Consider the following 14,170-nt stretch of genomic DNA (forward strand, 5'->3'; position numbering starts at 1 on the left):
AACAGAGAAATCAAAGGGGAAATCAAAAAGTACTTCTAAATGAAGGAAAATGGATATACAACATACCAAAATTTGGGGGATACTTCAAGAGCAGTTCCAGGACCTAAGTTGATAATGACAAACTCCTCAAATAAATTACTTAACATATGTAACAAGAAAAAGGAGAAACTAAGCCCATTTGAGAAATAACAAAAATCCAAGTAGAAATAAATAAGAGACCAGAAAAAACAACAGAAAAGATCAATGAAACTAAGAAAAGGTTATCTGAAATAATAAATAAAATTGACAATCCTTTGGCTAGACTTAGGAAAACAAGAACTCAAATAAATAAAATATGCTATAAATTCCAGTCATAGGTGACTGATTCACCTGTTTCATCTCAGCTGTAAAGTTAATATGTCCTTTATATTTTGTATTGCATTGTAATATAAAATGTAGGAATACTAAGCAATTAACTTTACATGAACTATCGAAAATGTAAATAAAATGTTCTTCCTAACAAAACCAACCTCCTAACCAAAACAAAGCTTCCTGAACAAATGTCTGGCCTTTTTACACCCATCTTGGGGCTGATCTCCACCGTCCTCTCATTCTGCTTCCTTGATTTCAATGACACCATCATAACTATGCTGTCTACTATCTCTTGTATTAGTACTCTAGTTCTTTGGTTGGACTCGCTTCCTTACCCTCACCTTGAGGATGGCCTCTAAGATACGGTTTTTAGCCCTTTACCATATTCTTTGGACATTCTTTACACAGCGAGCTCTTCTGGAGTCAATCAGGTTTTCGGGGGTTGTTTTTGTTTGTTTTTTTAATGGAGTACTCCAAAATTCTCAGATTCTTTACTCCATGTTTCCTATACAAACAGTTTCAATTTCTAGCCTTCTAACTGTTTATCGATGGCATCTGTGTTCCCTTGTTTTAGACTCAGCTGTTAAAAACTGTGAGGTAGTTGGTGTAAGTCCTAAATTCCACAAATGAGAAACTGGTCTTCAGTTTTCTCTTGACACACTGCTACCACATGGAAGAGGCAAGATTCAAATACAGATGCACCTGATTCTAAAGGTCACTCTACTAATCTCTATTCAATACTTCCACAATGTCTAGTTCTACTGCATCCACTGGTTAAATTTCATAAAGGAGTTTTCTATTACCATGACAGATTTATGATTTAAAAGTTGCTATAAAGATTATAATTTTAGTGAGTACTAGAAAGAAATCATAATTTTTTGAAGAGCGTGCACAGATGGAATTAGTTACGGTAGTTATTAGGTTACCAAATACAAGTACATGACCTTTAAAAGGACCACACTACTACTACCCTCCACCTTTAAAATTAGACTTGTTTTAGGAGGAATCCTTCTGTGATCATCATTGTGCTGGATGAAGGTCAGGAAATAAAGTACCTACACCTAGATTCTCACAGTAAGTGAAGAGAAGGAGGAAGGTTCCCAGAAGCTCATGTAACCACCCACATTTCCCGGGTTTATAAACTTTGAAGAATTTTCATAATTCTAATGACCCAGCTTGTTTGAGTGGCAACACATTCAATGATACCTCGTATAGTCTGTGAGAAACAGGAAGAGGTCACCAAATGGTAGCCGTTATTCTTTGTTGCTGCTGTGGTCACTTCAAAATAGCAGTTTTAAGTTAGTGCATTAATATCACCAATTTGTAATGCATTAATTTTTCAGTGCCAAATCACAGTGAAGCAGGTACTGTCTGATGCACAGTACAGAAGTCTGATGATAAAGACCAGGTATCAAGCATATATCCAAGAGGGTAAAATCCCTCACGGGGGAGAAATGAAAAAAACTGGGCAGGGAACCACCTATACTTAACAAAAAATGTTTAAGTGACTGAAAGATGGAAGAAACAAAAGGAGAAAAACCAGTATCACCAAAATGGAAAATATGTTCAATCTAACAAAACTTATATAAAAATATATTCATTGAACTTTTCTTCTCCTGCCCATTTAATACCTAAGAAGAAAACCAGCTTCAAGTTCAGTATCATGACAAAATCATACAGAAATATTTGTACAAACTTACCTTATTATTGCAAACATGGAATTGAAGTTCTTACATTCTCGACAATGAAGTGCAATTTTAATAAAATGTTTAATAATCTTCATTCGTTTGAGCTGATTTGATTCAGTTAAAACCTCTGAGGCAACCCAGAATGTCTCTTGGTTTACAATGTCTTCAAATTCTTTCAAGTGAGTATTTCCTGTTTTGGACTCTAACTTAAAAAGGTCATCAATATATTCAGTAGGCTCAATATTACGAAATAAATCAAAGTCCCTCATGGACAGCTGAGTGGCCACCTCAATAGTACTTAGCTGTAGCATGGATAGCTGGCTTTCCTTAACTAGTTCTTGAGCATCTTCATCTGAACATAGGGTTTCTGTTTCCATATTATTTTTCAAATAATACCTAAAAGGAAAAAATCGCTTTTATAAGTGATTTCACATTTATAAGAGCACTTTTCCTCTTTAATCACTGTTGTCAAAACATCATTATACTGTTAATAACTTTTTGTCAGAAATGTCAGCAGAATATTCATTTAAAGATAAAATGGAAAATTAACATTTTAAATGAGAACACTTTGAAGAAGTTGTTCTCTTTTTCTACCATTTAACATCTATGAATTTAAAGTGTAAAAGTAATGTTGATTATACTGTAAAACTTAATGATTTTAAGAAATTATTCACATTATAACTCTTGAGAACCAAAGTTTTAATGAGGGCTCTATAAGGATCCAGGACACATAATAGGTACTATACAAAATACTTGTTAATGGACAGCATGAGTAAACTCCTGAATCAAGACTGTCCACAGTTCTATTTGCAAGTTGTGGCTGCACTCACTTTCTTCTTAACTTTAAATTTTCAAGAAAAGCAAAGAAGAATAAAACCCATACAGAACGGAAACTTCTACTACTGATTTCTCCCTTGATAAATCCAAAACTTCATTCCAGCAAATGGCATTGATTGGTAGCCATAAAAAAGATCTTCACTTGCCTTTTTAGATGAACAATTTTATAACACTTAAAAGCTAAGAGACAAGTAAAGAATTCATAATTAGGAAATATCTTCTACAGGACTATTGCTGCAGAAGAGGTTACATATTGTATCACAAGTGGTTTTTACTTCATTCTTTTCTATTAATAATATACAACTTGATCTAAGCCTGAGTTTGTGTCCATCTATTTTATACTGTCAAGGAACTATATTTATTTTTCTTCTGCCTTTAAACTATTCACATGCCTAAGAGATTACCATAAATAATGAGTTGAAACTCATACTGTAGATAATAAAATTAGATCTAATTATGTTATGTTTATTAACTCAATTCTCTTAACATTCCTCTGAGGTTGGTTCTATTACTATCATCCCATTTTATGATGAGAAAATTCAGGCACAGAGGAACCAAATAACTTAACTCAAGATCATACAGCCAGACCAGGGATTTGAATCTCGGCAGTCTTGCTCCAGGATCCATGCCCTTAACCACTACATACAGTCAGCAAAAGCAGAGTTAACCTATTCTCTCTTAACAGCAACCACTATGGATAGTCATTTTAAGGTTTCTAAGGATTTCATCCTACATATGAATCTGGGTTCACTAAAAAGATTGTATTATTGCCAGAAAAAAATCACTGAAAAACAAATGTTACTGAAATTATCTTCTAGTTGATCAAATAATTTTCAGAGCACATTTAAAACATTTTTAGAGTTTTCATATATTCATAAAAGGAAGACTACTTAAAAGAATTATGTAAACTATGATTTCTTTTCCCCAAAGTACACACTGATCATTTAAAAAGCAAATGTATAAATTAACATACATATATATAATCAGATACATATAACAAAGATATGTATCATCTCCCTCTGTAAAAAACAGGGCTTGGACTATACCACTGGTTCAAAGACTTTATTTTGGCAGAAGGGCTAAAACATTTTCATCCTTTCTCCCACTTCTGGGTATCACTTGAGTGCTAACACTCTAAGGTTCATTTACATAATTATGGAGACAACAGAAGGCTAAAAAAAGAATACTATGTTAATTTCAGAGAGAACTCAGTGGTCCTAAAACACGATGTTCCTATTTAACACTATGTCTTTTAACATACAATCTTCAAAAACACAGCAGAAGTAAGCACACTCATTAATCGGCACACTCACCTCCCACTGAGCTGAATTCTGTCAGCTAACTTGGAGAACTGGTCCGGAAGTCGTCTCTGCTTTATAACACCCTCGGGGGTGACAGAGACTTCACAGAGGGAGTACGTATCAGGGGCACCAGTCAGACCAAACTCGTGAAGAGCCTGACAAACGACTTCTTTAGCGGTAGTGTCTTTACTGATGACAATGTAGCAGCTTTGCTGATCTGCTTTGAAAACTCTTATAACTTGATCAGGAATATCTGTATAAATACAAAACAGTATTCTGTTATTTTACAGAAAATGACTCAAACTCTTCAAAAAATAATTTAGAAGACAATGATCTCTCTAAACAGTTAAATATATATTTCTCTTTCAAGGATGTTAAAAGAAATCATAGCTGCACTTATTAATAAATCAATGTATCTTTTCTGGTAACAAAATACTAGTATATGTTCACAGAAAAACACCAAGAAAAAGAAAATAAAGCCATACTATGCATATGATTTGAAAGCCATGAAATTTTCATTTTTATAAACATTTTATGTCATTAAATATTCTTCAACAAATTTTTTATGGAGGCATAGGACTCCACGATCTGTATAATTTGAAATGAATCAAATCCTTAATCACAGACATTTAGCTTGCATATCATGTTCCTTTATCATAAGTAACTTATGATAAATAATTTCCCTCCATCTCAAACTCTTCCTGTAGATAAACCTTTGTAGTCAATCTGATTTATTTCCTCAGGGAAAATCCAAAACAAAGAGAAATGTTGAGTTAGAGGGCATGCATACTGTTACTGTTTTGGAAATATACTTCTGATCTGTTCTAAGAACATTATAATGTTTTATCATCCTAGGGTACAAAGACAGCAATTTTAGTCACATTCTTATCAAAACTATTTATGAACTTTTTCTTTTCCATTTTGAAAGCCCTATGCATTTCTTCCCTCCAAAAATGTGTCATTATTTTGTATTTCACTTCTTTGGTTCATGGTGAAACTCGCTGGTTTAGTCAACCATTATTCCTTTTTAAAAATATTTTTTGTTATTCTTTATGCTTTTTCTTACTGAATTATACTAGGTGCCAATACAATCTACTATAAAGTGGCCAATGTCTTTTCAGATTTTATATTTATATATTTTAAACACAGGAAAATTTAAAACATTCATGTGGTTAAATCTCAGTGTTTGTGATGTTTGCTATTAGTGGATCAATCCTACTTTAAAATAAATGTTCGTGTAATATGCACATGTAAATAATATTTCCCCCTCCTACTCTTATTTCTTTTTCTATTCATACGGCACTGGCTAAAGCTTCCTGAACAATTAGCCCATATGACGACAGTGGGCTAATTTTTAACATAATTAAATTTAATTGAAAAGTGATTTTACAACACAAACAACTGCTAAATGCTTCCTCATAATAAAAAATTACAAAAATTTCTTCCATTTTTAATTAGGAAAAATGTATTGTTGTGGATATTTGTATCATGTGAGTAATGGGGGCGAACTAGGGATATTTTGGTGGCTCAAGTCACTGTATACCGTTTGTGTAGCATTACCTTCTTAGCACTGTATACATTGTAAATCTAAGAGGAAAAGAAAAATTACAAATTCGCTTCAAAACCGCCCAAGGCAAAATTCCAGCTAAATGAAAGAGAAAAGTAATGAAACAGATGTGGAAGGAAATAATTTCACAGAATAAAGTTCGCGGTGAGGCTACAACACAAAAAGACAAGGACTGACTCCCAGTACTGGAATACAATCCCAGGAAAAGGATTCTTAGCCGACAAATGTTGAATGTTCTGGGTTTACTGGAAGCACAATGTTTCATCTATTCAGGCCCCTTTTATAAGATATATGCGCCAAACTGCTTTTTTTTGAGGTATGCAAAGATCTGAGTCACCAAACACCTCTTGCCTCCTGTTCATATATCTCTGAAAATGAGTCAGTCCCTCAGATGTTGCTGACATTATCAGGTTTCTAAGTCTACAGGCATAAGGTAGGCTCTTATGACGTGCATACAAGATGCCTCTCTATTCTGGGCTAGAAAATGCAGGAAGTTGGAAATTTCAGTTTTCCAAAAGAAAGATACTGGACAAGAGTTTCATTATCCCTTTTAACCCAATAAAAAGTGTCAAACAATTACTATTATTATCTGTATTGTTCCTATCCTCTTCACAAAAATAGATCTCAGTCGTCCAGGGCTTAGAGGTAGATTTGTTTACTAGGTTTTTGGGGGTTGAGCATCTGCCAGCGGAGCTAGCTGACCATGAGGGAACGGGGAGATGCTCTGATTCCTTTTATTAATTTCTTCAGAGAAATTTATTCAAACAGACAGATTGGGAATTTGCACACATTTCTTCTCTTGCTGCTAACATACTACAACATCAGAGAAGGAACCTTGTGTATCCTTCCCAACACTGTATTCTGTTACATTCTCTTATATTCACTTCTGTTAAAACCATTTGTTTCACATGCAAAGGACAAATTGTCATACAGTCATGTAAGAAGGATTCAGGCATCATAAATGGATAGCTCTAGAACAGATCTGCAAATGGAATTATCCAAAGGGTATTCAGTCAGTTCAGTTCAGTCACTCAGTCGTGTCCGACTCTTTGCAACCCCATGAATCGCAGCACGCCAGTCCTCCCTGTCCGTCACAACTCCCAGAGTTTACTCAAACTCATGCCCATCGAGTCAGTGATGCCATCCAGCCATCTCATCCTCTGTTGTCCCCTTCTCCTCCTGCCCCCAATCCTTCCCAGCATTAGGGTCTTTTCCAACGAGTCAACTCTTTGCACGAGGTAGCCAAAGTATTGGAGTTTCAGCTTCAGCATCAGTCCTTCCAATGAACACTCAGGACTGATCTCCTTTAGGATGGAGTGGTTGGATATCCTTGCAGTCCAAGGGACTCTCAAGAGTCTTCTCCAACACCACAGTTCCAAAGCATCAATTTTTCGGCGCTCAGCTTTCTTCACAGTCCAACTCTCACATCCATACATGACCACTGCAAAAACCATAGCCTTGACTAGACGGACCTCTGTTGGCAAAGTAATGTCTCTGCTTTTTAATATGCCGTTTAGGTTGGTCATAACTTTCCTTCCAAGGAGTAAGCGTCTTTTAATTTCATGGCTGCAGTCACCATCTGCAGTGATTTTGGAGCCCAAAAAAATAGTCTGACACTGTTTCCCCATCTATTTCCCATGAGGTGATGGGACCAGATGCCATGATCTTAGTTTTCTGAATGTTAAACTTTAAGCCAACTTTTTCACTCTCCTCTCTCACTTTCATCAAGAGGCTTTTTAGTTCCTCTTCACTTTCTCCCATAAGGGTGGCGTCATCTGCATATCTGAGGTTATTGACATTTCTCCCAGCAATCTTGATTCCACCTTGTGCTTCTTCCAGCTCAGCGTTTTCTCAAAGGGTATTAAATAACCCAAATCCCGGTGAATTTGCCAAGATAATAGAATGCCAGTTTTGAAAAACAAATTTGAAAATTTGAGACACATTAGAGGAAAAAATATCTCCACACTGATATCAGTGTTGGGGTGAATCTCTCTCCATTTTCAAACTGTTACCTGTGTGATGCATGTATTTTCTTCAGGAAAGTACTAGTGAGAGAGCACCACAGTGCTAACCGTGATATCTGAAGCATGGCAGACACTCAGACGCTAAGTGATTAGTTAAATGATAAATATGAAGTTAGAATAAAGCTGAGTCAAGAACAGAAACGTTCTAACCATTTCAAATTTTAGGTACGAAGCTAAAATACACATAAAAATATAATCCTGTAAGGAAGACAGACATTTAAAAAGAATCCTGGAGAAGTTCAGCATTTATTAGCTTTATGATTAATATTCCATACTAAAATTCTTACGTAATAGGTAAATGAATTCAAGAACTGAAATTCACATATACCCATACTTTCAACCCAAGGCAAAATTTCTAGTGTTAATTAAGTAAAATTTAAAAGTGAGATAAGGACACATGTTTTGACCCTGTTGTTGTTGTTTGTTGTTTAGATGCTAAGTCGTGTCTGACTCTTTTGCAACCCCATTCACTGTAGTCTGCTGATGACGTAACAGGTACTACATAAATATTTGTATACTGATTAATAATTTAAAGCAGAATGAAGAGGCAGTCTTTTGCTGTGTTTTTTTAAAGATCATCTAAAATACCTAAAAAGTTCTTCCATTTTTAGTGTCTGACCTTGACATTATACTAAAAATGGAAGAACTTTTTAGGTATTTAAGATGACCATTAAAAGAAAAACAGAAAACAAAGGAATGCCTCTTCATTCTGCTTTAGACTGTTAATCACTGTACAAGTATTTATGGAGTACCCATTACATCATCAGTGTCCCAGATGATGAAGCTGAAGTAATAAATGAGATGGATAAAGTCTCTGTTTGCAGAGATCTGCTTATATTCAAGAGAGTGGGTGGTGGTTCAAGGAAAGACACAATAATGAAGTAAATTAGACAATTCATACAGTGAAAAGTTCACAAAGCAAACACAAGGTGGGAGTATAATGATACAGATTAAGGATTGGTAAACTTGTTTTATGAAGGGTCAAAAAGCAAATATTTTAAGTTCTGGAGGCCAAGAGGTAAAATAGATAATATTTCATAGACATTTATATAACAAGAAAGAAACAATTTATGACAAAATTTTTGACAAAATTCAAAGTATATTAATAATGTATATCTACAACATGTAAAGATACGTAATCACAGAGATTTAGGCAAACATCCACTAAAACAGAACTGGTTAAACAGAATGTTCAAAATATTGTGGCAGAATACATCCTGCTGCAGAGAGGCGTTTAAGGTGTATTACTAGGTGAAATGGGCTAAGTGGGAAAAAATTATATCATTTGGGGTGAAAGAAACAGTACATACATTTTATGTGCTCTGAAATTTCTGAAACAATATAGAAGCAAATGAACAACTGTTAATTCTGGAAACCAGAGACTTTTATATTTTATTCTTTCTCTGCAAATAAAAACTGTAATATATGTTCCTTCACAATTAAAAATTAGTTAAAATAACTCAGACTTGCGATGCAAAATGAGTATGAAGTTTACTAAATATTAAAGATGTCAAATTAAAAGTTTATGCTATTAAATGATAAAGAGTAAGCAAAAAGTTCCATATGCAAACTCAGAAAAAAAATCAGTTTCAAATCCTTTTAGCTACACTCCGAATTATTTTAGGCCTCATGTCACATTAAACCCCAAAATTCTGAAACACTTTTTACAAATTACAGAACAGCATATATACTCTCATTCAATGGGTATAAAAAAAGATATATATTCAAAGAAAATGACTAAAAGAATATATACCAGTTTACACTGGCAACCTTTGAAGTGTATGGAGTTCTGCTCTCTACTTCATTCAATTCTGTATCATTTGACTTTTACAATAAAACACTACATACAGACATAAGCAAGAAAATACCATAGTCTTCAAGATACTTAAGAGTACAAACCAACAGCTGTAGGCAGCAAAAACGAAGCAAAACCATAAAAAAGTCAGCAGACAAAAGCGAAGGATTAACCAGCTCTGTAGCTTTGGCTTTACTTTCTAATGACAACTTAAAATATGCAGCAAAAACATAACTGAGATGTAGACTGATAAAAGTCAGTCATACTTGGCTGATGTCACACATGTACTACAATATACATATGTGATGTACACATAGCTAACCTAAAATTCAGTGCTGTCATTTATGATTCACCAAGCTGAATTTGGAATTAATTGGTAATAAATATTTTATTCACCATAAATATAAACAGCACTGCAGAAGGTTTTTCACAAAGTTGCTCATTTGGAGATTTAAAAATATAATTTTAAGTTCTTATATGTGCTCATTCATATTGCTGATATGGACAAAGGCTGCAGACTGAGCTTTGCAGACTGACTTTCTCTTGGACAGACAGTAAAAGGGCATCTCCAACACTTTCAACATGTTCTCAAAGAAGGAATTATGCAATCAATCTTGAATAGTATATCCTCTTCAGAGATCAGAATTTCAGTGCTATGGGGTTTACAGTTTCTAAATTTTAATAATTCCAACCTCTTTCGTTTCCCTAGCTAAATCCCCAATTTCTCTCTCTCTTCCCCCTTCTACCCATCCTTTACCTCCCACCCTGCCTCATTTCTAAATATGCCAGTGGCAAAAATACAAATGTATATTAATAATTGTAAGTCAATCAAGTTATAAATCATACATCCCTAAACACTTGTCTTAGTGCAAGTGTTTAAGTACAGATGAATATTTAGTTTGTGCTTTGGTAGTGTTTAAACATTTTATTTGTGAATGCAGTGTAAGAAATACTGCTATGGAACATACGCACACACAGAAATAAATTCCCATACTACCACGTGACAACATTAGCCAGACAATGATAATGTGCTAGAAAAGGAGACAGCGATTCTGCATCAGAGGGACCTGAGATCCCCAGATGAGGTAACACTTGGGCTCAGCACTGAGGAATAATAAAAATTTCCTGGGATATACAAGGAGAAAACACCAGAGGTAGCAAACAATATAGGCACAGAAAGACAGTTCTGAAGGTACGTCCCATACTCAGGAGAGACAGAGAGGTAACAGTTTGGAGAATGGTGTAACAGGAGGCTAGAAAAGGGGGTTATAATTATACTGTAAAAACTGGATACCAACAGTTATTAAGTTAAACCTACACTACCCTGCTACAATGGGGCTGGGACTCTGCAAACCATATTTCTTTCTTGCCAAGGTCCCTCTCTTAGGTTCTGGCAAAAGGGAGCACCAGAGCTAGACTGCAAGGCTACAAGAAGAGACCTGCTGCCTTATTTTCTTATGTGTGGGTATTTGGCTCCTGTACCGCTCGAAAGATACTCCTTCACCCTGGTGGTGGCATTTCTTTCATGCACCAGAAGCTGAATCCACTTTGTAGCTGCCTAACTGTGACACTTTAGTGCTTGCTTTCTTACCTTCTTACGTAAAAGTTTACTTTATACTTGGTAACAATATCTGATAATAACTTCTGATCAAATATATGGAGTGGTTTCCATCTCACTACTGAATCCAGAACAAATAGAAATCACTAGACATTTCTAAGTCAAGTAATGGCTCATCAAAACCTTCATTCCAGAATAGGGGTCCTCCGCCTCCAGGACCTAATGCCTGATGCTCTGAGGTGGAGCTGATGTAATAACAACAGAAATAAAGTGCACAAAAATGTAATGTGTTTGAATCATCCCATAACCATCCCTGCCCCGTGGTCCATGGGAAAACTGTCTCCCACGAAACCAGTCCCTGGTGTTGAAAAAGTTGGAGACCGCTGCCCTAGAAAGGACCCTATGGTCACGTAGAGAGTGGGATGTGTCAAAGACAGATCACTGGGCCTAGGAATCTCTCGGAACAGGTGAAGAATAACAGAATTCTCCCCTTTTCCCACTAGCTGTTAGAGCTTCAACATCAAAACTGAAGCTGATCACAACTATATGCATCTTTGAGGAGGTGCTTTTTTCCCTCCTCTCCTTGGATCAAATAGATACTTCAGTTTTTAGTTGTATGCATCTTTTATTGAAAGCCATCTCAAACCCATTCAAATAGTAGATATATAAATAATTCTTCAAAATGTTCCATCCTTGTAAAGAAATTTTAGGTTACACAGTTAAATGACAATTTCTGCCTCTGAGCATGAATAGATACAGAAAAATAAACTCAATGTCCCACACTGAAAGTCTGATCATCAATGAAAAAGATGCTATAGTATTGTAACAACATTGGATATAACAAAAACATTAGTTTCAGGTAGTGGAGAGAAAAATTAGTGTTTCTAAAAAACTGTTAACACATTTCTGTACATCACAGAGAAAGGTAAGTGAGACAAATTAGATTAAAATAATTTGCTTTATTCCTTTCCACACTCTGAGTAACATGTTTCTTGACTGAGAAGAAGTATCCCTGCTTTCATTCCACTGCTTGGATTAGGGTTACCAAAAGACACGTATTTCTCTTTCATACTGAAAGTACCATCACTCCAGTTTAGAGAAAAAGACATAATCTTCTCTTTGGCGTTTCTGCACCAAGTCAAAATATGGAGGTGAAAAAAGAGGTCTGCCAGCAAATCTAGTATTTGTTACACATGCTCAACCATCTATTTATCTATGTGGTACAAATATGTCTGTATAAAATAAGCAAAAATTACCTGAGGGATTAGAAAAATCCAACATACTGGTGGTAGGCTGGAGGAGATCGGGGCTGCTGGACGAGAGTGTTCCAGGGATAGGCATTATGGCCAGACTGTGCCTACAGTGTCTCGTTCCCACAATGCTGTCATCCTGTGATTGGCTCAGGCCTCCATCACTTCAAAAGAAAGCCACACATCACTTTCAAGTATTTGAGGAGCCTTAATAGTAAACATTTCTGTTCTCTATGTACAAGGCATAACAGGACCAATTCAAAGTAGTGATTTTAAAATACTATAGCAATTAAAAAAAACAGGACAGGTGTAATACTGAAAATGACACTAAAATGTTTTTTTAATAATTACACTCAAATAAAATTTAATTTATACATCTAGGTAATTCTATTATGGCTGACCCCTGAACAATGCAAGTATGAACTAAGCAGGTCCACTTACGCACGGATGTTTCTCAGTGGCAGTAAACACTACAGTACTGCACAGCCCCTGACAGGCTGAATCCACAGATGTGAGGAACCACAGGTGGGTAGGGCCAACTATAGATTTTACATGAATTAACTCCTCTGTTTTTCAAAGGTGGGATCTACATGACACAGAAACGTTTGTATTTTGTATTTAGTTTCTGTTGGTTTTGGTAGAGAAAATGAGCCTGAATAGGAAGTTCTTGAGATCTGCCAGCTTCATTAGACACTAAGACATATATCCAACACGTACAGCCACACCGCAGCAAGGTTCTTCCTCTCGAAAGAAAAGCTTGGCAACCTTTGAGGCAAAGGATGGAGCTGGTCTGAACCCAAGACAAAAATATGGCAGGTTGTAGAAAACAATGGGGCTAGGCTCAAGTGACAAAGTAAGATAGGTCTTCAAACACATGAGAAACCTGGCAACTGCTCCAACCACCAAGTACAGAGAAGGGAAAACAGCAAGGTGACACAGAAAACAGCAGCAAACGACCATGGCTGTATGTGACAAACAGAAAGCTGAAGAAAAAAGGGGGACCAAGAAAGAGAAAAAAAAAAAGAGAATTTTACAGGCTCTAATTTATTCTAAGAGTGCATCATTTCTTGTGTGATCTCTCAAGTCTAATTATTTGGCTGTTCCCTAGATGAGACGATCAAAACCAAAGCAGAAAGCCAGTCATTGAAAGTTAATTCCCTTTAAAGGTTTCAAAAACGAGTAACATTTATTAAATGGCCATATTAAGCAAATATAATACCCTTCCTTTAAAATATTTCAGAGGTGTTAAACAGGCAATTCTAAAACCAAGAGAAAAAATAAAACCAAACACAACCCTATTACTTAAGGTTTGGATACCCCTCAAATTCTATAAAACATAGGATAAGCAAAACAGTTCTATACAAACATAGGACGGCAGTGAAAAGTAGACTTCCATTAGCATCAACAACCAAAATACTACTTATTTCTAAGCACTGGTTAAAATCAATGTTTTAGGTTAATATTAATTCCCATCTCTATATATATTTTTCAGTATAGCATTCTACCCAGTGTTTGCTACATATACAAATAATTATCACAGAATACTTACCTATGATCTTGGGATGGATTAAGGTCTGAATAATATAGGGAACTTCCTAGATATGTTAGGAGTTAAAAATAGGACTTAGGCAGATTAGAAAACTATGCAAGATGGAATTTAGAGGATTGCTAAATAAACAGCTAAAGGACTGTTAGTAGCCAGACAAGGAAGACAGCCAGGATAAGACAAAGAGAAGTCAGGGAGAAGCATGAGAACATGGAAAAAAGCATAGTTAAGTGCTTCAAGAGCAAGCTATGTC

At 35.5% G+C, this 14,170-nt stretch overlaps 1 protein-coding gene across 5 annotated transcripts in view; it reads right to left on the reverse strand.

The window, feature by feature from the left end:
• The window catches only part of RAPGEF6 (Rap guanine nucleotide exchange factor 6), a 236,880-nt gene that overhangs the window by 37,714 nt on the left and 184,996 nt on the right, over nt 1-14,170 (reverse strand). For all 5 annotated transcript variants that reach the window (XM_043465975.1, XM_043465974.1, XM_043465973.1 and 2 more), the window contains 3 exons: nt 12,378-12,535; nt 4,190-4,430; nt 2,052-2,435 (listed from right to left, as the gene is read on the reverse strand). In XM_043465975.1, the coding sequence (XP_043321910.1) occupies nt 2,052-2,435; nt 4,190-4,430; nt 12,378-12,535 (783 nt within the window). The remainder of the gene's footprint in view (nt 1-2,051; nt 2,436-4,189; nt 4,431-12,377; nt 12,536-14,170) is intronic.

Source organism: Cervus canadensis, chromosome 4 (genome assembly GCF_019320065.1).
Source record: "Cervus canadensis isolate Bull #8, Minnesota chromosome 4, ASM1932006v1, whole genome shotgun sequence".
In the NCBI taxonomy this organism is placed as follows: Eukaryota; Metazoa; Chordata; class Mammalia; order Artiodactyla; family Cervidae; genus Cervus; species Cervus canadensis.